Source organism: Bombus impatiens, unplaced genomic scaffold (genome assembly GCF_000188095.3).
Source record: "Bombus impatiens unplaced genomic scaffold, BIMP_2.2 scf_0665, whole genome shotgun sequence".
Classification (NCBI taxonomy): domain Eukaryota; kingdom Metazoa; phylum Arthropoda; class Insecta; order Hymenoptera; family Apidae; genus Bombus; species Bombus impatiens.
This window is the reverse complement of record NT_177084.1, coordinates 811,791-836,151: the sequence shown is the minus strand read 5'-3', so window position 1 is coordinate 836,151 and position 24,361 is coordinate 811,791. Positions and strand designations below refer to the sequence as shown.

Below are 24,361 nucleotides of genomic sequence, written 5' to 3'. Positions count from 1 at the left end.
CCCCCCAATGCTGTAGATCGGAAGTTGGAATTTCAGAAGCCTCGTGTTTGAATACGACCGGTTTTTTGTTCCGTTTAAAACATTTAAATCGACCGTGCGGTCGAGGTACATTGCAGAAGCCATTTGTGAACCGATTCCTCGTCGGACGACGGGTTAGCTTCCCATCCTGAAATGAAAATGTGCGGGACTTTTTTTTTTTTTTTTTTTTTTTTTTTTTGTAACCTGGGTCAAATTTTAAAGACTGAATCGATCCCGACGAGCAGATGTTTTTAATGGATTGAGCAAATAGGATCGTAAAATAATTTGTCTTAAAAATATTACGTTTCTTATATCATTTTTTACTCAATTGCGTTGTACTATCATCGAAAGGTTTTTAAAAGTCGGAAAGTTTAATTTAAAATATTTTATTCCATATTTAATTAATTAAAAACGTTTACTTAATACTTCACATTCAATCAGAATTTAACTTGCAGAAAAATTTTAAAACAAGGTAATATTCAAATCTTGGAAGAATAATGATTTATTTTTCCAGTTTTACAACAGGTAGCGCTGTCCAGTGTACCGAAATTAATTTAAGGATCCAAAGACAGCTGTAAGATTAAAAAAGCAAGTACGCAATAAACGCGCGAGCCATGTTCCTCTGTTAAAATAATAAAGGAAATATAAAAAAAGGAAGAAGCGAGACGGCTTTCATTTATTACCAAAAAGCTAACCACCGTTGGCGATACTGTTCGACGAGCAAAAAAAAAGTCTCCGAAAAATGTAGACGCGTCCCCGTGCAACGTCGCATAGCCTGTTTTTAACGATCCTGCGCGATACGAAGAGGTTAACAAACTTTTGTTCCTTTATCGCGGTTGCGTGTGTATATAGCGTTGTCCGTTTGCCCAGCAGGAGCAAACCGCCGTGTCGACGCGTTCGTAGAAAAGAAAAATAACAACGTCCGAATCGTCCGGTAATCGCAGACGTACGGAAAAAGAAAAAAAAAAAGAAAAGCGAGGGTACGCTGGACGAACGAAGCGGAATGAAAGAGGAAAAAAAAGAATAACTAGGGTCAGATGGAGTTAGGGTGAATGGCTTTAGGAGAATTTTCATGAGTGTCGTTGTTAGAAAGTATATTAGTTTTATTCTGTTCATCTTTCTGTTAGAAACTTTTTTAGTAGTGGCTTTGATTATTGGAATTTTAGGTGGCATAATACATGGTGACCAAAAATGAAATAATAAGTTAAAAATATAGATAGATAGGTAGATAATACGAGATATTAATAATTCAGATGAACAGAAAACTTATCTATTTTAATTAACGAATTAATAACAGATCTGTATAGAATTGAATATAAACTAGACAGAATAAATAAAGTAATAATATTGAAAATAGTAAAATATGTAGGACACTACATTCCAAGAAACTTACTATAAGAAAACAATATCTCAACAGCATCGGTGGTTCAGTGGTAGAATGCTCGCCTGCCACGCGGGCGGCCCGGGTTCGATTCCCGGCCGATGCAATGTTCTTTTTTTTTTTATTACACATATTTTTCAGTATAGAAATATTATAACGTATCGACCTTCGTAGATAAATAATTTTTCATTTATAAAGAAAAAAAATAATATATTCTTGTAACCAAAATAACCCATCTTCGCTTAACTCCCCATCCTCGCGTGTACATCGGTGACTCAATGTACACATATACGATATACAATTACTCAGCTGCCTGCGGGCAGGCCTGGATTCGGACTCCCGGGATTCGACCTTGAACCATCGAGCGGGTGGACCTTACGACCAAACAATACTTATACCATACAATCCTGTCGTCTAGAGTTATAGTACCAATTACAATTGTGATAATGAATTCTTTTAAATTATTTGGTGTACACAATACGTGTGCATAATTATGCACATTTTACAATCCATTATGCAATATATAATGGCAAATTTTCCAATTATAAATGTCGAATAATTTAAAAACTGTTTCCGATAATTATAGGAGACAAAAAGGCAGGAGAATTAAATCGAGAATCAAAATTTAATTGGCAAGTTACAATTTTATACTCTCTGTTAAAGCAGCGTCTTAGTCTGTTATCATTTTTGCTCTTTGTAGATAGATATGAAAGCCTTTTAACTGTACGAACGATGATATACCAATATACTGCAAAAATCAGAAAGCATAATGTGCCGCGCTTTATACATTTGAATATGCAAGTGATGTACGCATCAATGTGCCTGCTCCTCTGTTTCACCCTACGCTCATAACTAGGATATGAAGAGGGGAGCACGATCCACAAACCCTCGCAGACTTAACGACAGATATGACTACCAGAACGAATATCTTGAGACTCATTGGGGCATCTGGCACTCAGAATCCCACCTACATTTCCGAAGACGAATAAACTTTGGATTGTCTATTAGGGCACACATCAATATTCAATTTACAAAAAGAAGAAATTTTTTCGAAGACGAGTGTTTAGGCGTTAACAGACCCTTCCTCATCTGTACTTAAAACTGAAAGATCATACTTTATCTATTGTTAATCAAATCACTTATTAGATATAGATATACATCGTTCTAATCTGGTGAAAAACAAGCGTATCAATAATGGAAAAACTGAGAAAGTTCGAAAGAATTTCTTTTCGTGTCTCTTTATTTGGAGAGAAAGTGAAAATGAATATTACATAAGTAACAAAATAAAAAAAATCAAATTTTAAATGTATTTCTTAATTTAGAAAAATACTCTGCAATCTGTACTCCGCAAATTTATACTCTATAAAATCCCCATATTCATATAAGCATCGGTGGTTCAGTGGTAGAATGCTCGCCTGCCACGCGGGCGGCCCGGGTTCGATTCCCGGCCGATGCAATGTTCTTTTTTTATTATTATACATATTATTTTTAACGCAAATATACATTAGAGCACATCGATTTTCACATCGAAATTATCTTTCAAAAATAATTGAACAAAATATATCTCCTATTTTTAACCACCATCTGAAATGTAGGTTGCGTAACGTAAAGCCTTTCTCTTACTTCCCCTATTCTCATCCGAGCATTAATAACTCGCGCGTTCTATTGTCGGCTGGTATAATTATATAACAATAAAAACTGATCACTTTCACATCAATTTACAGGAAACTTACAACTAATATCTGTTAATATTTATACATTCTATTCTTCATATTTATTCCCATTCAATTGTTCAAAACATATAATTATTATTTCCTCGTTATTTATACTGTTATATCTTATGAATTATACTGTATTGTTATTATTGTATATCTTTCACTAATTGACTTTCCAAACTATATATCGTACTTGGCAGGGAAAACAAACGTGGGGTCTACAGCCACGGTTCGCCTCCCCTTCTCTGAATCTCATTGCAGCATCGATCCTAAGGTCCCTGAAAGAGGACGGCCGTGAACTCCGCAAAGAGATACCACCAGCTTCGTGGTGTCTTAGGGTCACCTGAACTAAAATCTGGTCCCTTCTTCCTTTATCTGCTTTTTAGCAGTACGTTCCTTCCCTCCAATACGTACATTTTTATCTTTATCTTTTCCCCGATCGCACTCCCCCAAAGGATTCAATTTTTTACAAAATCTACACAAACCTATCAAAACTTGACACACAATGTCAGAAATTCATATTGTTCCGTAAGAGCTGTTTATTTCGTCATGTGAACCGAGTATGCTGGATAATATATATTAAAAATCATGGTGGTATAAGTTATGATTTTGTGAATTTTCTATAATAACAGAAGCAATACGCTATTTTATACTCAGCCATCCGTATAATATTTTGCGATGAGTATTTACCAAATTATCACAAAATTACGAAATTGTTGAAATCCGATAAACTCCGTCTTACCAGTTATAGGTTATAATGAAATACGCAATTGCCGTACTATGCAACTTTTGAACGTTACGAATAGCCAGGAACGTGTGCAATTTCAACGATGAATCTAAATACTCATCTCCCTAAGACAGAGAGTGCAATGGAGCCGTGGTGAAATTGAGTATCGTGATAACCTCGACACAGAGCAAGTCGAAAGAAACACGATGCCAAGGCCGCTTCTACACGGGGAGAGTCAGTAAATGTCAGTTTAACCGGTTGAAGTACCTTTCCCTGTTAAAATCACTCACACGAAGCCAAGTAGCGCACGACTCTTCAACGGCTTTCGAATATACATGACTTTTTCAAGGTAGATAGTAAGCTCAGGAGCAGAGACACGGCCCGTTATGGCTATATGTCGACGATTCCCGACGGTGAAGGAGTTCTTTTTGTCCTCTGTAAGCTCAGGTAGAAAGGAGGGAAAAAAGGGATTGCGAGCGAGATGGTAGAAGCGGTCTCGCTTGCGTAAAAGCAAGATGCACTTTAGGGATCGGTTCGACGAGCAGGGCCAGGTGCATTGACTTTGGTTCGACAAACCGGATGTCGAAGTCGACTGCCCTAGGCTCTAGTCTTTTCTACACTCGGGTTTATTGACTCTAAAAGGTAAATTACATGATATTAGGTGGGGAATTTTTAATCAGTCAACTTATTCGGTGATATCTACATACTCTTGAAATTATGGAAGTTAATGAAGATCAATCAATTTTAAATGTGACAATATTGACTTTTCCAAATATAAATATTTTAGAGTTTATTTTTAGCATATGTACTACTTATTATACAGAAATTAATCGATACATATTTTTTAATAAAGGATCCAGATAAAGTAATTATTATGTTAAATTAGGAATCCGAGTGAGACAAGCTAACAGGCTGACAATAAAACATTGTTCATCTCGATGTTTAATTTGTATCCTTCCAACTGATTTCAAGATACAAGTAAGATCCGTGTAATTTTCGAGGTTATATACATTTTTGATTTATGCAGTTACAAGTAATACAAGTGTATTTTGATTTGCAAGCCTTTGTTAAGAAAAGAATGGCCTATTATTTGATAGTAAATAATGAGTCATATGTAGGAGACGGACATATTATATCCTATAGCCTGTAACTCAGTTTCTTTGTTGTGCTCGGACCACAATAGTGCAATGACCGACCCTGAACCAAAGTCATCCGCGAACCTGACCAGCGATTTGTTATTGTCTCGCTCTACGCATATTCTTTGGCAATATTTACTTAGAATGCCGTAATTGACCGATGTGTTATGTCCGACGCGCAAAATTTTCACGTAACTCTAATACTTGACATTTCATATTTCATATAATATCATTCGTGTAACAATTTATTTAATATTCAATTCGTATTGTCGTATTAATCAAACCTAACTATTAAATAATTTCAAATAGATAAGAAATTAAATACTTTAATATGATTGTTAGCTGGAAACTTAATAATGAAAGTAAGTCTTTCAGAAGCATCGGTGGTTCAGTGGTAGAATGCTCGCCTGCCACGCGGGCGGCCCGGGTTCGATTCCCGGCCGATGCAAAATTACTTTTTAACTTTTCTTTTTTTTTTTTAGGAAGAAATTTCTATTTACATACATGTCCACTTTAATAGAAAATATAATAAATATATTGTAGGAGAATTTAACATTAAAATTTGGAAAAAGAAGAGAAAGAAAAATATTCCTACGTAAGGATTGTTTCATATACATCGGCACCTTCACTGTATCATCGATGCTAGTACACATTATTGCTACGCATCTGAAGTTAGAAATTCACGCCGATGGTTTAAAGCTAACAAAATAACCAGGACTTTTCCAAGAGTAGAGGACTAATGCGATCGGAACGAGGATAAATTTCCTCACCATGCACTTACGTCACTTAACTCCCTCCGCAAACAAGGACAAGGGAAGAAGGAGAACGTGGGATGGAGCAGAATCTCGAAGGAGAATTATTATCCGATTGTTGTAACCGGTAAGACAAGAATCCGTAAGGACAGCGAGGAACTCCATCGCACGAGGGCAAAATAACGTCGCTTTAAATTACGACACACCGCCAGGAAAGCGATCATTATCCTCAGGATACTGTAGAACGATCGGGAATTCTTTCCCTAGCCAGTTTGATTCCAACAATTGAGTCAGCTATGAATCATGTCTTTGAACATTAACGATGTTTTCGTAGATTTTGTTCTCAGAATATTAATAAAATGCAAATAAATTCCTCGCCCTTCTTATGACTGGATGAACATTGGCAGTGAAACAAAAGCCTAAAATATCCTAAATATCGAAAAGTAAGGGTACGATTGTGGCGCCACCGCGCGACGTTGGTCTGTATCGTCTTTTCAAAGGCGATTACAAAGCTCCGGCAATTAAACGCGAGCGACATCAACTGAGGATAGCTCTACCATCGTTACCACACGCGATCTTCTCTCATGAGAATAGTTCTTGCAGATTATACTATTGTTACGTTCCATCTTTTTTAGGTATACCTCGTACGAAAGTGAGAATCTACTATTAAGATTTTATCGATCCTACCTGACCCTTACCAACTGTTTTCCTTTTCCTTATAGGTTAAAACCTCTTCTTTCTCGTATTCGTTATATAGCTACTTCCCTTCAAAGAAAGAAACTAATCGAGTATAAAACAAAATTTGAATACTAATTAATAATCAATAAATACAATTCTCGTAAACTTTTACTTTTCTTCTCCTTTTTAGAATTTTAAGCACTATTCTTCTTAAGGTTTCTGAGAGATAAACAAAATTACTCTGTAAGGTAAATTTTTTGAGAAAACTCTGTTCTTACTTGCGCAACTTCCGCAACGCGGTGACTAATATTGCAGTACCTACCTACACTCCGAGAAACTTCATACTAGGACTATAACAGCTATTAAGTAGTTTGTTTGTTGGTAGAAATTCGCTTGGAAACTATTATGTAGCTCAACATTCGGTCGTCCTAAAAGGATTCGAGACCTTCGGGATTTGGACTAAATTATCGTTTCCCTTGTCCTCGTTTGTTTACCGAAAGTTTTCATAAAACATTGCGCTTTTCAATAGGAAAGTCACTTGAATTTAAAAGCTAACCATTCTACTCTATTTGCAGATAACGTAGCACATAACAGGAAAATGATTTTGACAAAGTGTCAAAGCGTAAGTTTGTTTTTTTACGTTACTTGTACCTCTCGCATTTAGATGAATTATTCACTAGCAACACTCACCTGCAACAAAGAAGAAAAACAACTTGTCAATATTTTTTAGGTTATATATATATATTTGTTTTGCATATATTAAACTCGAAGATTAAGATAATGATATGATTCAGGTTAAAGCAAAATTCTTCGATAGTATAAATGGCCACCTATTAGAGGATAGGTATGGAACGAAAGTTCCAACTATGCGTTATAGCCAATTTCAGAGTTGCTAACTATCCACGTGGCTCAAGCAATTATGTTAGTTATACAAACTGTACATCACTTTTGACCGCGAAATTCACTTTGCGGTTGTTTGACGCTTTACCCTATATCTTTAGAACTTCTAGAAACGTGTTATTAAATCACCAACGCATGAACTTTCCTCTTTTAATAGAACTAACTTATACGCGTTTTACGCTTTACGCTTTAAGCAATGATCGATAAAGAAAAATATGTTAATCTGTTTTCCAAACTAAGGACTAAGTAAGCCTTAAGTGGATCCTTGTTTTTCTGAAACTGCAAGGTTCCATAAATTTTCCTAGAACATTTGTGGAGCACATGAATGGATAAAGAGCCGAAGAAATACCTAAATAGAAAAAGATAAAGAATCGATAGAATGGTTGCTCATTTCCGAAAACGAATCTCCCAGACAAAAGAAGCGAAAAGAGAGGAATTCCTCTTTCTCCGTTATCCATTTCCCTCTTCCGCCTCTCATCAAGCTATCCAGTCACCTCGTCAGATCTAGCCGGATACAATTCCAAATCAAGCCACGATTCCACCAAGGCTCCCCCCCTTTTCCATTGGTTTTTATCGTTTCATCCCTGTCACGTTTCCAACCGTTCCGCCTTCTATCCTCCTTCTCCTTCGAGAGGCCCCCTTCTCTTTCGTTTTCAGGCTCTCAGTCGCATCCAGCCAGCAGGGGACAAAGAGCTCGAAAGTTCTGACCGTCGAGCGATTTGTCATTCGGTCGCGTGTGTCCCCGCCGTTATACATCCACTATCGTTCTTACCCTTTTCAATCTTCGTTCCATGCTTCTTCCAGAGCCGTCTGTTTTCTTTCTGTCTCGCCCTCGCCTTTCCACCGTTCCATACCGCTGCTATTTGCTCTACCACCACTTCGATAGGACGCCATCTCTGTTGTTCTCTCGTCGTCTGTCTCTCTCATGCTTTTCGCCGCATCTCTCTTTGTTTTCTCTCCGTCTCGTCATCCTCCAACTTCTCTTTTTCTATCGTTTCTTCTAGCCTTTACTGTTTGCTCTCCGTCCTCTATAACCAACTAGCACTTTCTTCGTCGGTTCGATGGGTTTCCCTGACTCGGGTGGTATTTCTTTCCCTGTCTAACACGCCTGTGCTGCCTCTGGTGTTTCTCCTAGCTGAATAAACAGGCCAGAAACGCGTGCGGCACGCTCGTCATGCTTTAATATAGTTCGTGCATAATGCATCGCGGTATTGTGCATATGTAGTAGTACACACGGGGCTGCGCAATATTCCAATTTTGCGCCCCGTTGCCGATCGATTTCGGCCCATGGATTCGATAGGAATATCCGTAAATTGCGGAACAGAGGCGGTCCCTCGGCAAGAACATCGGGAATCGCCGATATAAATGGGCGATAAAAATGAGGCCGCTTTCATCAGCAAGGTCGTGCATAATGTATGCTGTGTCTTTTGTGACCCCGTGTGCAATTAACGATACCAGCTATGTTGCTTCGACTTCAGATTATTTGGAAATGCATAGTCGCAGTTGGAACCGGTAAAACTGTTCAAAAATTCATCCGATAATACGATTGTAATATACGCTTATAGCACATGAACATACATGTGTACAAGAAAAGTAACAAGAAAATAAATCATTAAAAGGAGTTTGTAATACACTTGGAACATAATACAAAACAATTTGTTCCAATATCTGGCATGTCAATATCGACAGAAAATACATTAGTGATATACACAATTACTGACCAGACGAACAGGATGGCCGATAATCACGGCTAACCGAGGCTATTACGATATAAGCAAAAATATTTACCATATACCTTAAATAACCATAAAGCCGGTTAAGAAATATTATTTGCTTATAAACTTCAGATTTTATCGTACCCTTTACGTCGTCCAATTACTATATGATACAAGAACCATTATAATTTACATTATTGATCACGTTTCCAATTATTATACACATATTTCTGTACAGTACTAATTATACCTTTAGTAGCTATATCAATCATACCTGCAAACATGCCAATTCACTCGCCCGTCTACTCGACTTCTTTCGCGAGCCGCTGCTAATGATTAACAAACATGTCAGAAACATTGTACGTAATTTGTATTTATTTCTGCATCGTATGTGATTTACTATTATCTGTTAATTGTTAATTATTTGTTCATTTATATCAATCTTTGTCTGCAACAAAGGGAGTTACTCATATAATGAATATAAATAAATCAATAGGTCCCTAGAAGGTTACAACAGGGTGTCAAACTTCACGAACCAAGAAAAACTGCACAACGAACCATGCTCTTCTTGCGACACCAAATGCCTACCAACCGTACAAATCTCATTTCAGATTCCTATCAACAATCTCGCGTACGCAGTTGCTAAAAAGTCCCCAAAGAGATACAACATTCTCGAGGGAATCGCGTGCGACTATTCATCGCACGAATAAAATGAAAAAAGGGTGGAAAAATAGTAAAGAAAAAGACAGAAAGAGCCGGCCTCTCGCGGCGACACGTGCGAGAACGTTCGTAGAACCGCTTTCGCCGAGTTGGAAACGTGCAACAGAAACGAGAGTAAGTACACGCATCTGTTGCCTCCTGGTAATTACGGTAGAGGGCTGGATAACTACATATATGACGCACACGTGCGCGACCAAATCCTCATAAAATCGTCCAACCAGCAATACGCACGCGCGTGCACACGCACGTACAGTAGGTTACGAAATTATTTGAACGTTTGTCATAGAAAACTTTTATACATGTTGTACATCTTATATAAAACATTCAAAATTTTATTAACATTGTCATGATTTCATTGATAAAATTTCCATAGTGTTCGAATACTCTCGTGAGCCACTATATACACACCAATAATTACAATGTCTCGGCGACTAGATGAACGGAACGCAGCGAAAGAGAGAAGAGAAAGACCCTCGCCCTCGAACAGCCAAGCCGCACGGCAATTACGTAGGGGAGATGCTACCATTGTTCTATACTAATTTTCTACCTGGTAATAGACGCGTGTATATGTCCGGTGGTTGCGATAGAGGGGTCTTATGGCGGTTTCGTAGCACCCCGCGGATTCGCGGGAAAAGATGGTTCCAAATACAACAGATGTGGTAGAAACAGAGCGACATGTATAATGCGAAATTGTAGGCGCCTTCGTGTGAAGACAGCCCGTCAATCGTCGTAAAATAGTACAACTTGCCTTCGCTCGAAGTACAGATAAGTCAGACATTATGCTATGATATGAAACAAACGTGTATAGCTTTTTTAAATTATTTTTTTTAGAATGTACAAGATGTATCAATGATATAGTAGGTAGAAAATTGTATATGGTGCTATAAGACATTATAAAAATTTTCTTCACGTTCCTTGTCGCTATGAAGTACCTGTTTCATTGCTGGTTTATTTTTTTTTTTTTTTTTATTAAATTTATTTCGTTGATATCGTTACTAGATGCGTACAACTTACTTGTGTGTATTACTTGTAATATTTCGCTAATAAGAGCCAATTTATTGATAATATTGGTAAACAACAATTGGAATATTTTCTTTGTAGTTTTGATGTTCTATGACGAATAGAAACGGAGTAGCACTCAAGAGGACAAGAATCGAATTCAAGTTATCGGAAACGGCACTTGGTATCAATCTCGGAACAAAATCGCGCTCAATAACGGATATATCTCGGTTCGTGGATTCCCTTAGAGAGCACATAACTTTCTTGGTACGGACAGTTCAGGTAAAGATAATTTTATTAAACCGAATCGTAAGTTACTCGTTTGGCAACCGGCCAACCTTCTCCGCCCTTTTGTATGCATTTCTAAAAGGTTCCTTCTAAGTGTCTCTGAGGACTCTCTATGCGGTAAAAAGTCGCCATTTTTTACCTCATCGTCAGGCAAATTCTATCAAGAACCAACAACCAAATAAATAAAGAGTGAAATTCAGGAACACTGCATAAAATACAATGGATGGAATGAATTCTTGGTATAAATTAATTTTGAAAAGCGAGAGTCAACGACCAAATAAGCAAATAAAAGATAATGATAGAATGAAAGAATTTTTGCGGAAAATTATTTCTAACAAGCAAGAGTCAACAACCAGATGAATAAAAAATACAATTGAAAGATGGAAAATAAAAGTATGTTAAGCGAATTTTCAGTAAAAATTATTTTTAAAATGGGAACACTATGAAGAGAAGATTTCATATGCGTTGTTCGAGGTTTCGAATTGATTTCGCAACATGGTCACACGGTGGTTTAAAATGTCATCGCCCAAGGATACGTACGCGTCGAGGAAGGGTAACGAAATTTCGGCTAGCTCGATAGATGCGCGCACAAGAGGACAATTCGAGCGTACAGCTCGTCAGGTTAATTGAATTTATGGCTCGATATTCCGGGCGTGAGCGATTACAATCGACGATAAGCAGAATCGCGTGAAACTTCTGCGCGGTGGATTCTCGTTAACGAACGGATTCGCCTCGAACAATACCTTTGAGATCGTTGCTCTGGCTTTTCAATTCTTCGTTCATTTCAATAGATTATCTAGATGGGAGATTACTGGTCCAGCTCGTAAGAAAGAAAACTGTCATGAAAATAATACCCGAGCAAGGATTTCGAGTGCGCTATCTTAATTGCAAACTATTACTCCGATCTTAATCCTCATTGAATTACTTTATACCTATTTTACAAACTTCTTTATTCGGAAAATCAATCTCCTTTAAGTAGCACACACAACAACCATGATAATTTACTTTGAAAAAAACTTACACGACACTGAATACTCTTCTAAAAGAACCTAAACAACTTTGTATAATCTTAAGTGATTCTTAGGAGACCTTCGATGACTATGAGTGATCTAAGACGAGACTCTGTGTAACCTCGAATGATATCCTTAGTTGACATAATCTACATGTCACAGATTGCCATATTTAAGTACAAAAGCTATCTGATAAAAAGTAAAAATAAAATTGGGGTCGGCCGATTGGATGTAACACTATTAAAATTTGATATGAAATGAAGCGAATGGGATGTTAAACACAACGAGGGCAAATTTTCAGAGTTTCACTGGTGCTAAGCTAACGAGGCTCGTATTCGAAGCAGTGAGGAATCTCCGGTGGTAGTACAAGCTAAATTCCAGATAACTCAGCGACCACGCTGTCTGAGTCTTGATCTTTAACCCTAGAATTTCCCATGCGAGGTCGAAGGCTGACTCGTGACTTGGTCAGGGCACGTCATAAACTCGATTTGAAATTATTCCTACGATTGGAATAGTTCGAACATGAATTACGCTCTCGTACCTTTAGGATCGTGCGCAATTTTCCTCCATCCACTTCGAAGGTTCTACATATTTCTTACTGGTAACTTATTTTCCAAGGTACCTACCATTCCAAAATCCAGAGAAGAATTAAGAATGCGATCATTAATTTAGTTTAATGCGATCAATTAAAAAGTCAAACTGATCAACTACACTTTCGAAAAGATTTATTTACTTCTGTAAGTTTATTACTGCAGGAAAGAAAAATTCAAAATTGAATCGCCAGTTCCAAATTCTTAAAAATTGTAACATTGAACATTTCAATCTACGGACTTAGTCGATGTAACTTCTAAACAGCTCATATAGTACTTTTCCTTTTCCTTTTTCTTCGTTTTATAAATTTATAAATATTCAATTTCAGAAATTCACATCACGAAGAAACAGATTCACCCTCTCTAAATATAATTATTTGAAATTTCAAAAGATTTTTAATACATTCCTTTTACGTGGATGTCTTCGAACTTCAATGCAGTCGCGATATCAGAGAATAGCGACCTTCTCGAACAAATGAGTCTCTTAGAAACGGAAGAATCGTTAATGCGTTGCAAATGTGGTAATACAACGATGGACTCGTTTCTCCGTAGAATCTCATTAACCGGGTTGCTCGATGACTTGAAACACGTTAATGCTTGCACACACGTCTCCAAGAATCGACATCAATCACTGTCGAGCCAAGAAGTTCAAACGTTCTCTCTCGACGCGGCCAGCAATTTACATCCACCATGAATTCATGGTAACCATGGCGCGAACATCGAAGCGAAAAGGGACGGAAGGTTTTACGAGACTGGTGACGTAGTTTTCTTCTTTTCACTTCAGTCAGGATCGATTCTTTAAGTATTTCAACTATACAAAGGATTTTGATATTACGGGGAAAATTTAAATAAGTCGTATATAAAGGAATAGGAAGAAAATATTACGAATATTTAATAATTTTGTCGAATTTTTCTATAATATACAGAATATATATTTCAATGTTGTAATATAAATTTGTACAATTACATAGAGTTCCATGGAAAAAACGCTATAAAATTCGTTGAAGTATTATTAAATAAAGTTATTTTGTTTTTTATTTATCTTCATTTTGTGTAAAATCATACGAAGACTCACGATTATATCAGATTCCAAAACGTGTCAAGGAATGTTGAGCGCTAGAAAATTCTAAGAAAAAGAAATATCGCAAGCGTCAAATACAAGACAATTATATAATTCAGGTCGTGATTAATAATTCAAACAGCGGCACCATATTCACATGACATATAAACAGAAAATGAAGTTTTTATACGGACGATGCAAATCTCAGCGTTTAAAACGAAGCTCGTAGTACGATCCATATAAAAATGATCCTACGAACAGATTGAAAATTGTCTATCGTATTTTCCTTTGCTACGTTTCTCGTTAACGTCATAGAAAATCAGTGGAGATCCAGACAGCAAAATGCACGACGAGTCAACGAACAAAATATGTACCTAGAAACGCGGCTCGCGATCCGATGCACCGGAGGTTACATAATTTTCCACGAAAGTAGCATCCACGAATCTCGTGGAAGCGATTTATGTGCGAAATATTTTCGCTGGCGGAGGGAGAAAGAGGAAGAGGTATCCCCCTTCTGTCTGGACGCACGTTCCTCGCATGTAAATCTCGCGTTCCTCGTACGCCTGTGCACAGGAAAGGGCACGCGTGTTCAGCCACGTATACACGGAAAAAATATAAATCCATCCGACGATAGAATCGACTCTAAATTTCCAACGCGCTAATAAAATCCGCGGTCGATCTCTAACTCGCTCGTATTTCGTCTCGTTTAATCACACGCGATTCTTAACAAGTTTCGAGTAACAAGATATTCGTCGGTCACCGAAAGTTGGAAAAACACGGGGCTGTTTACGCGTGAAAACCACGATAAGTGTGTATTTGTAAACTGTCAGATTTTTGTATCGTTTGATCTTTAACAGAAGAGTATTATAATACGAATCAATGGAAAGAAAGGAACAGTTCGATATCTTTACAAAATGTAAGCATGTGATAAATTGAAAAAGTTTTGTATAAAATCAATAAGATAACTAATATCAAGTCGATCAATATTTGTAAAATATTCTGAATAGATAAATAGCGAGGGCACACGTTTAATCCTTAAATCAGATAGGAAAGCGCAGTTTGGGTGATACGTGTGGCGGACTAATTATATTATCGAAATATTTAACACATTATCCAGTCAATGTGTGTGACTATACGAGAAATTTCCATTATCTCAACGGAATTTCCCTAAAAGCAGGAATCTAACGAATTTATGTAATAAGATCAAGAACCCAAACCGAATTTAACACATACTCAACATACAACACATACGTGTAATTATAACGAAAAACGTTCAATATCTCGTTGGAATTTCTCTAGAAGTAAGAATTTGGCGAATTTAAATGATACACGACCAACTAAACTCGAACGTTTACAAGGCACGTTACACGATTCTCTTCGCGTTAAACTCTAGATTCAAGCCCCGAAATACTAACATACAATTAAAACAACCAGCCAGTGAATGTAGCGGAAAACGAACAAGGGATCGTTTAGGCGGACGCACGTAATCGACGTGCAAAAATGCAAATGAGCCGGAGGGGCGGAGAATTTAATCCAGGCGATTTTCCCTCGGAAAATATTTTCCAAGCAGAGCCTCGGACGAAAAGCAGGCACGTTCTCGTCGTTTCAGGGATGGTTCCCGACGAATCTTTGCCCAGCACAGTATCCAACCGTGGGACCGGATATGCTCGGATAGATTCAATTATCGGACGACGAATGGAATTATCCAAATCCGATATCGGTCGTTCGATCGGCGTTGCTCGAATCGTCTCGCTTGCGAGCAAATTGGAATCAGCGCCCTGTCAATGGCTCGCCAATGGAGCATTTATAGAGCAATGCTTGCCGCATAAAGCGTGCGCGTAATAAGTTTATACAGGGTGTTTCATTCAACGGCAGAAAATTTTCTTCGTGTCATTGACTCTCGTCCAGCTATAAGGTAGATCATTTTCAAGTTAATTGTCACGAACATCGAATATCTTATTTCAACAAGGACTTTCTACCCCTATATGACGACTGAATCGTGAGATTATTTTTCCTTAAGTAATTACAAATTGAAATATTCAAATATTTTCTGGATGATATTAGCGTAGCTTTTTGTTTTACTTTCTTATTTTTTAAAAGAGAGATGTTACAAAATAGCGAAGTTATTTGTTCCTTATTTGAAACTTCCTCTAGAATCTAGAACATCGTAATTTGACCCTGACGCATTTTCCGTGTATTCGTCTCTGTGACGTCGTCAACAATTTAATTATGATATACCATTTTGATGTGATATTCTATACATCTAAAACTAGGAAAATGAAAAAAAAAATTGATTATTTTAATTAATCAAGGACTGTTTATATTAACAGAACAGAACGGATGATTTTCGTCTTAATATTTCCAGTCTTAATTCATGTCACCCTGTATAAACGCGAAAGAAGGTAGGATGCCAGCTTGTCTTAATCTAAGCGTAGAATATATTCCGTGGGATATGCTGAGTCGAAAAAAAATTTAACATCGAGGGAGACGAAGAAGGTCGAGGGTGGCACCGGAATGCTAATGAGAAAGGTTGGTGGATGAAAGTGTCAAGGACACTTCAGGGTCACTCATGTTTTTCGCTGAAGCGTTATATTTGGTTAAAGAAGCATGCGTGATAAGTGACCATTATGTATTTAAATTTGAACACGTTTATAGCGGCTGAATAAAGACGACTGAAATTTCGTTTGAAATAAAAGTGTAGGTGTAGTGTGTAAGGTGGCTAGGTTAAATGGAACGCCGTGTATGCATCATTGGAACGGATACAATGGAACGAAATGGCACAATACGAGAAAAATGACGATATTCGAACGATTTAACCCAAATATAACGCTGGACATTTTACTTAAAAAGCGTCCACGGGGCCATTTTTCTAGTCCCTATCGCTTCCTATGAAATATTCATCATCGGTATATCTTGTGATGAATGATAAATCGTTGTTAGTGCAGCGTTCTTCGACCAGATATAATAAAAAAAAGAAGGAAATGCACAACCGAGATATTGCTAGAATATAATGCTCCATACATGTGTATATGTATACTGATACGAATATATACGTTTCCACATGAAGCGGGAATACAAGGCTGAGGTCGTTTAATCTAAGTTAACGCTCGGTGGAAAATTCGTGAAACTCTGGAAACAGTTTTGTTCCAACAATATAGCTTAGAACTTAATACATTGGCCACAATAATTAGAGAATCGTTAGTACGAATGGCTCTATTGCATTAATCAGACGACGAAGAGCGGAGAAGTCCTATAGACTAATATACAGGGTGGTTGATAACTGGTGGTACAAGCGGAAAAGGGGGTGATTCTACGCGAAAAAAGAAGTCGGAAATATAGAATAACAATTTTTCGTTTGAGGCTTTGTTTTCGAGAAAATCGACTTTGAATTTTCGCTCGGTACGCGTGCATTTTATCACGTCTCGTTATAACGGATCTCACTGTAGATCGTTGTCTCGATGGAAAAATTAAAAAAAATTTTAAAAAATTTGTATTCTATATTTTCGACTTTTTTCGCGTAGAATCACCCCCTTCCCGCTTGTACCACCAGTTACCAACCACCCTGTATATTGACACGTTATTCGTACGATACTATAATAAAGACTGACTTTCAAACAACCATTAAAACAGTGTACACAGACACGAGAAGAAGATACAGAAATTAAAATGACACGAAAAACGATCTTCTAATTGTTTTGAACAATCTAGGTATTGCACACAAGGACAGATTTAATACGATCTTACTGCAAACAAATTGCAACATCAAACACAGCTCTAAACGAAATCTTATCATTTCTAATCAACAAGGTAAAGAATTATCTGAATTACTGTTACGTCGCGTGAGATGGTCCGTGCGACATCCTTCATTGTCTGTCCGTCAAGGATCCGCGTGCCGTTATGCAGACCCTCAATGAACCTAAGGAACCACCATAAACACAATCTTTTTTACTTAAACTCTAATCCTGTAAGTATTTTTGGTTTATGGATGGTCCACATTCTCAACGCGAGAATTGATTGTAATTTTAATAAATAATAAAAAAAAAAAAAATGGATGGTCCTTAAAACAGTCCTTAGGTTTATTGCACGTTCTTACAAATTACGGAGAAAGGGGATATTTGTCTAGCGGAAAAGTAGATTTTTCCCATGAACAAGGTCACCCACGAGCTACCTATGCCGGTAGGAGGCTTCCTCCTCCTATTTTCATTCATTAACGTGGGTCATAACCAATAGGCATCGCGAATCGTTACCCTCACTTTCCTGACGAAAAGTGTGAACACGAATCCGCGTTCTTAGTTCAAAAGGCACGCTCACACCGAGCTTTCCTCCGTAATAACAATTACCTAGACGTAAAGGGGATTCACAACAGCTATTCCACGGACTTCACCCCGTAGCCTCCTCCTATTAACCTACTATACCTCAATAAACATTTTATTTCAATCGTACCAGCTATTTAGTTTATCTGGCCAAGATATGATATCAATTTATCCATCAGTTTCGATATCTCAAATAAATTATTCATGTTATACTACTTTAACTCTACTGTATCCACAAGTATGCATCTGTTTTCGCGTACCTTGGTTCGCGTACGATCGCAGTTCGTAAAAAGGGAGCTACAGCGCCATCGACCAGTGAAAGCTTCCCTTCAGACCTCGCTCTTCATCTCTCGCGACTACCCTTTGTCACCCTCGCGCAACCTCCCGTTTCACCCTCTCCACCCCCGGCCGCCCATCCCTCCCAGTCACTTTCTTTCCGTACTACTTCTCGTCCTGTCGTTACTAGTCCCCCTTCTGATTTAACCTTCCCCCTTCCTACCATTGTTTCTTTTCCTACTCTTAGCAATACATCCTGCAACACCCGCCATTGTTTTCCACGACAGCCGACGTTTCGAGGGACGAACCGGGAGCAGGGAGCCGGTATTTAACCTTTCTGATATCATGCGTTTCGCAACAGCTCCTTCTTCCCTATAGAGATTCTTCGATATCGTTGCAAAATGGAACAAGCTTGATCGATGAATCGAAGGTTTGAGATAGATGGCTGGTGTTCGAGATGCAGAGAAGTGAAAAGTTGGTGAACTTTGAAGACGTTCTCAAGTCCTTTGTTGCAGGCATACGGTCTAAGAGATCAAACCACATACGATACTGTAAGATCGCGTGTAATCAATCATCTTCTCACCAGAGAAGACAATTAGCCTTCTAAATAGAAGAGATCGCTTTATCCATCTGTAACATCTAAACCACATGAAAAATACGTTCCACGGTTCGCCTCAATTCTCGACGCTTAACTTAAGCAGAACAATCAGCTAAATAAAAAAACGCAGTATAATTTCCAAGAAGAAGCGGTTCTTCGGTCACGTTCAGTTCGAGATTTGAGATGCTTAGCGCATCCTGCGAGAAGTGCAACACGAAGAGGCGAGAACGTGCACACTCTCTTCTCGCTACACTGCCGATGCATTAGTCTAATTGAAATCCGGATGGCATGGCGCGCGTGACCGTACACTGACTCAAGCTGTCACGCTTTCAAATAGGTATAGGCGTGTCATAGATGTGCGCCAGGGTTGCTCACTTGCTACATACCGGGTGACGCGTCCACGTCGTCGCCGTTCTTCGTCACACGATCGTTAATGAAATCGGAATGGTATCGGTTGGATCATCGTAGCGGATCCTCGAATCCACTTCGAGCGAAGTGAATTAAACATTTCCTTCATTTTCATTAGCGAACAAATTTTTGAAGAAAATTCTAGAGTATTGATGAATTACAATTAAGAATTCAATCTTGCAATACTACGATAGAAAACACGCCAGTGAACAAAATATAACGCGACGCGCTAAAAGATAAATTACAATAACTCGTAGAGTTAATTTGCCTTTATGATATGAACATACAAAAACTTTAATGGATAGCGTGACTAAAACAATGCGCTTTGCATGTTTGCATTAATTTACTTTTTCTTTTGCGATATCACCTTCATCGACTACATAGATCAAAAAACGTATCCATTCGTTTGCAATCATTTTCACACAGTCTACGTTATCGAATTCAGTTTTCTAATATCATACGCGGCTATGAAAGGATGTTTCAAGAAATTATATTTTACAGTTTTATGAAATTTTAATAAACCGAAGTATTGAAAACGTTACGGCCAACTATCGCTCAGTGCTTAATGAATATTAATTCATTCAAATTGCGATTGGTATCTATCTATACTTCGACTCTCGTGCAAATTTAAATTCCAACTTGAATCTTTAAATTGAAATTTAAATTTGAATCGCAGCATGAATTTAGATCGCAATTGGAATCTCTGTAAATGTTGAAGTAAGAATTAATTTTCGTATCAGACGAACGCTTCCGTGACGTTCAATCAGCTCATACGCAGCATCAATCGCGCATCTATTAGCATTCACGGAGTCGCGCCGATGGAAAACAAGAGTTCGTAATCGACGCGTATATCCGCGTGACAGAAAGTAGCAAATTAGCGTCGCGTGTTGCAGATGGAGGATAACCTTGAAAATTCTAGGCAGAAGCGATCGACTGGTCATGTGGAAAACCGACGTGACCGGTCGTGCAACGACACAGAACGAACGCGTCTCCGGGAACGAGCGTATATACTTTCTAAATGCATGCGCGTCGCGTACGCGCATGCGCCGAGAAAGTAAAATGAGATACTTTCTCTACGTGGTCGCAATTCTTAAAGGGGTGGCACCCGTGTAAATAAAAGAAGGAAACGCGTGTCGTAACCGGCGACGAGGGAAACCGTTCAAAACTCAGCGCGCGTACGCCTGCATGCTTATTAACGGAAAATTAAAGCATAACACACTTGGAACGATGTTCCTTCGCCGTTGCAAATGGACCGTGTCTAAAAATACCCACGTGCTCTTATGGAACAACCGTTATGACGTCCCTCTACGTCTTCCGAACGTGTTAAAAGGTGGGCATTTTTATAAACTTATGAAGTACCACGTACAGGGTGACTCGTTTTGAATTGTAGATGAATGTGAGAAGGCATAACGCGTCGAATGAAAAAAAGTCGAATATACGAGGCGTTGGAAGTAAGAGCAGACCATTCTCAACGAACTGAATAGTTCGCTGCCTAAAATTGATGCGAGCAAAAAATATTTTATTTAGCGCAACAACTGATTTTGTTGTTGTCTGGATTTGTATTAGAACATATGGGTTCCTCCGTTTATTAGAATAAATTAATAAATTTACAGCCAAACAGAAAAGAAAAGAGAAACTGTTTCGAGTAATGATCGAGGAAAGAGGAATATCCCTTCGACGAAATATTTCGAAACGAAATAACGATTTCAAAAAAGTATCGAAATTTTCGAAGGATCTTAAAATCTCCTTAGCGCGTCGGGCTTTTCTATTTACTTCTTGACATCACGAAAACCTCTCGACCCTATTTTCCCTTTCGATTCTCCTAGCGCTTTCTCCAAATTAGGCCAACGCGTATACGAACACGATGCCTCGACGCTCATTAACATTGTTCCGCAGCGTTCACCGCCGAAATTACTTTCACGAATGACTGTAAAGCTCACTTGATCGAGTGTTCTGAAACAAAACACGTTAATTCACCAGACATGCACGCAATTAGCATATTTTAGCGGTAAACTGTATCGCCTGATAATATCCAATGTTGCCGAAGACGTTGCTCGGGCGCGAGGCGGAGTGTTTACGCGCGCAAATGAGAGCGAGTACGATTCGTTCTGTCTCTCTTTATCTCGTTCTTCGTTTAGTCTTTTTCTCGGCCTTGATCGCCTCGCCGCGGAGCAAGGACCGTGCAGAAAAAGGAAAGGAGTATATATACCAGGGAGAAGCGGCGAGGATGAAGTGAAATCTGACTTCCCCTCTGTTCCGTCCAGATACACGCGTGTGCCTGGCTAAACGACGCGAGACACGGCTGTACGAATCGTTCGTTTCGATTGGAAACTGAGATTGAGAAACCTGCTTATGATTAATCCCATCGAGGATGCTAATCCTTTAAGAGCTTGTTAAATTTTAAGAAGAACAAAACCTATCTGATTATCTTTTATGTTTAAATTTATTCATATGTAATGTCTATAAAGTTACATAAAGAACTAACTTTGTTAAAAAAACTCTCCTATTTTGTATTTCTGATAGGAGATTAGATATCTAAAGTTTAGCTATATAACGTTATGAAAATATAACTTGAGAATAATATATGAAGAAATTCAGCGGACAATGGAACACTTTGTAATATGTCTCTGATAAAAAAAAAAAGTAATAAATAGTAGATGAAAGATGGTTCAACTTCTTGAATTTTATCCAATATGCAACAAGTGAGATTATGAAGTTGCATATAGATTGAAAAGGATTGCTATTGCAAAAGTACAATTGCATATGACGCTTCGAATTACCATTCATTGGAAGATTAAAATTCTGTTAAAGTAGTATCCATTTCGCACATAACGAAATGCGATAAAATTCTATGAATGTGGATAATGACGATGATATATTACAAGATACGTATTCTATGCGAAAGACGCAATCTCACGTGCCTGATAAAAGCTTCTATATTATGACACAATGTTTGTTAACGATTGCTCCTCTATCTTCTGCCTTTTTCAAGATAGAACCGTCAAATCAGGGGAATGTTTACACGTAAATAAGATATCGTTTAAGGCTGAATGCGTACGAGCGACATTTTACCGCGCGATCCCGCTGTGACCATATGCCTGTCTTTATTGTTCTTAATAGGAAAACAAAGACACGACATATGGCCGTAGCGGCATCGCGCGATAAAATGTCGCTCGTGTGCATTCGACCTAATAGCACAACTACGTTATCTACTAACGTTTTTCATACTATCGATACAATGAGTGCAAAATGAAAAGAAATATGTTGAGAAAGATATCGCAAAAAATTCAATTACACCAACCACCATGTCCGAAAAACTTATTGATACACTCCTGTTCGCCAAACGATCTTGTGCTTTGAAAAAAAATTGTGTAACTGTATGGAACGTGTTTTTACGACAGACACGATCAAATCAACGTTGCAGTAAAATAACTGACTTCGACTTCACGGTTCGGTTCACACCGCGCAACCATGTAGTAAATTATTATTACAAGGTGTAACATACGCTCTCGAGCAAAGGTAAGAAAGTAATTTACGCGACACATGAACGTTGGCCACGTGCCAACTCAATTACAGTTAAAAGTATGAAAAAAGAACTTCGATCACCGTTTCGACGCTCTTTTTCTGTTTGATTTATCATGAAACGAGTTTTCAATGCGTCCTCGAACCGAGAACGTTCCGCTTCAACCAGAATATGGCTTAAACTTCGCGCCCTCTATTATGACAGCTACTTTCTCTGCTTGGAGATATTTCCGCGAGGAAATCTCTCTAGCGTTAAAAATGAAGATATTCTATATGGTGAAAGCTTTACAAACTAGCAGATGGCGTTATTAAGGAAGAAAACGTTGATACCGATCGACCCAAAATCATCGAGTCCCTTTTATGGAAAGTCAAGCGTCACCGATTGCGGAAGGTGAGACGACAGGTAAGAATGAAACAGCACGAAGAAACGTGACGGTGCATCAGGAAGATGGGAAATCATTAACCTTGCTTACTCGAGCCAACGGGTCGTGGAATTTGTATGCGTCATAGGATACGCGGGCATCTTCAGCGACGCTTAAAGAGACGCGAGAATTATAATGCATTGCCACACGTTCATCTTGCGGACACAGTGACAATGCATATGTCTTAGGCTACCGAAGATAATGGATCTACTGCGTCGGACCACACGACTCGACGCATAGCTGACGACTAAGATCAAAAACGCTTCGGAATAACGAATTAGAAAATTCCATCAATTCGCGTCATAAACAAAAAAATTCCTCCCTATTTCTACGTCACGTTATTACAATTACACGGATTACACAATTAATCGTTCGTGTTAATTTTCCAGTTGATGCATCAAAGCTATTCGCAAAGGATTCGCCGATTATGTACTATTATGTACATAATATGTACGTGTATTATTATGTACAATTACACAAGATTCATTTCATATTAATCTACGTATCGACATAAGAATTTCACTTAATGTAACCATTCATACGTCTAAATTGAATCACCTTATAATAGAACATACGTGCGACAATACAAATCCACGTGGTACACAGTGCTATAGCTATAGCATGTTCTAAATCATTGAATCATTCAAGGTCATCATATCCATCTTACTTTCCCCCTCTTCGTCTTCAAATAGGTTTTTTTTTTATTTATTTATTTAAATTTTACAATTTGTCCAGTAGGATATTGGTAAAATATTATAGCGTTAAAATATTATAGTGGTATAATAATATAACATGCGGGTGGCTACCCCCAGCGGGGTACCATCTTCGCGTTTCCCTAATCCTTGAATGACCACCAAACTTCGAACACGCTATACTCACCGACATCAGCCGGCATAAAGAAAAAAGAAAAATCTCACCTTCCGTAAACTTCTTGGTAATGCCGAAACCAGCGGTAGGTCGTCGCCATCCCCTCCAATTATTACACAACGATTCCGGCTCGCTGCTCCAGCTGCACAGAGAATCCTCCTCGAAACGGTCAGAATCGTCGAAGGAGTAACGATCGGTCTCCTCCCATTCGATTATCTGAGGAGCACTCGATTGACCGGCGACATTATCCACGGCCACGGATACGG

General features: G+C 38.3%; 1 protein-coding gene and 3 non-coding genes across 4 annotated transcripts in view; 3 read left to right on the top strand and 1 right to left on the bottom strand.

Annotated features, from left to right (window-relative positions):
• LOC100743872 (zinc finger SWIM domain-containing protein 8) overlaps positions 1–24,356 on the bottom strand; it is a gene marked incomplete at its 5' end in the record, with an annotated part of 107,630 nt that extends 83,274 nt beyond the window's left edge. The window contains one exon of the mRNA XM_012389866.3: positions 24,146–24,356. Coding sequence (XP_012245289.2) covers positions 24,146–24,356 — 211 coding nt within the window. The remainder of the gene's footprint in view (positions 1–24,145) is intronic.
• TRNAG-GCC lies at positions 1,435–1,505 on the top strand. Its single transcript has one exon. It is a non-coding gene; the product is annotated as a tRNA-Gly (tRNA).
• On the top strand, positions 2,785–2,855 carry TRNAG-GCC. Its single transcript has one exon. It is a non-coding gene; the product is annotated as a tRNA-Gly (tRNA).
• TRNAG-GCC lies at positions 5,355–5,425 on the top strand. The gene has a single exon. It is a non-coding gene; the product is annotated as a tRNA-Gly (tRNA).
• Positions 24,357–24,361: the final 5 nt, after the last annotated feature.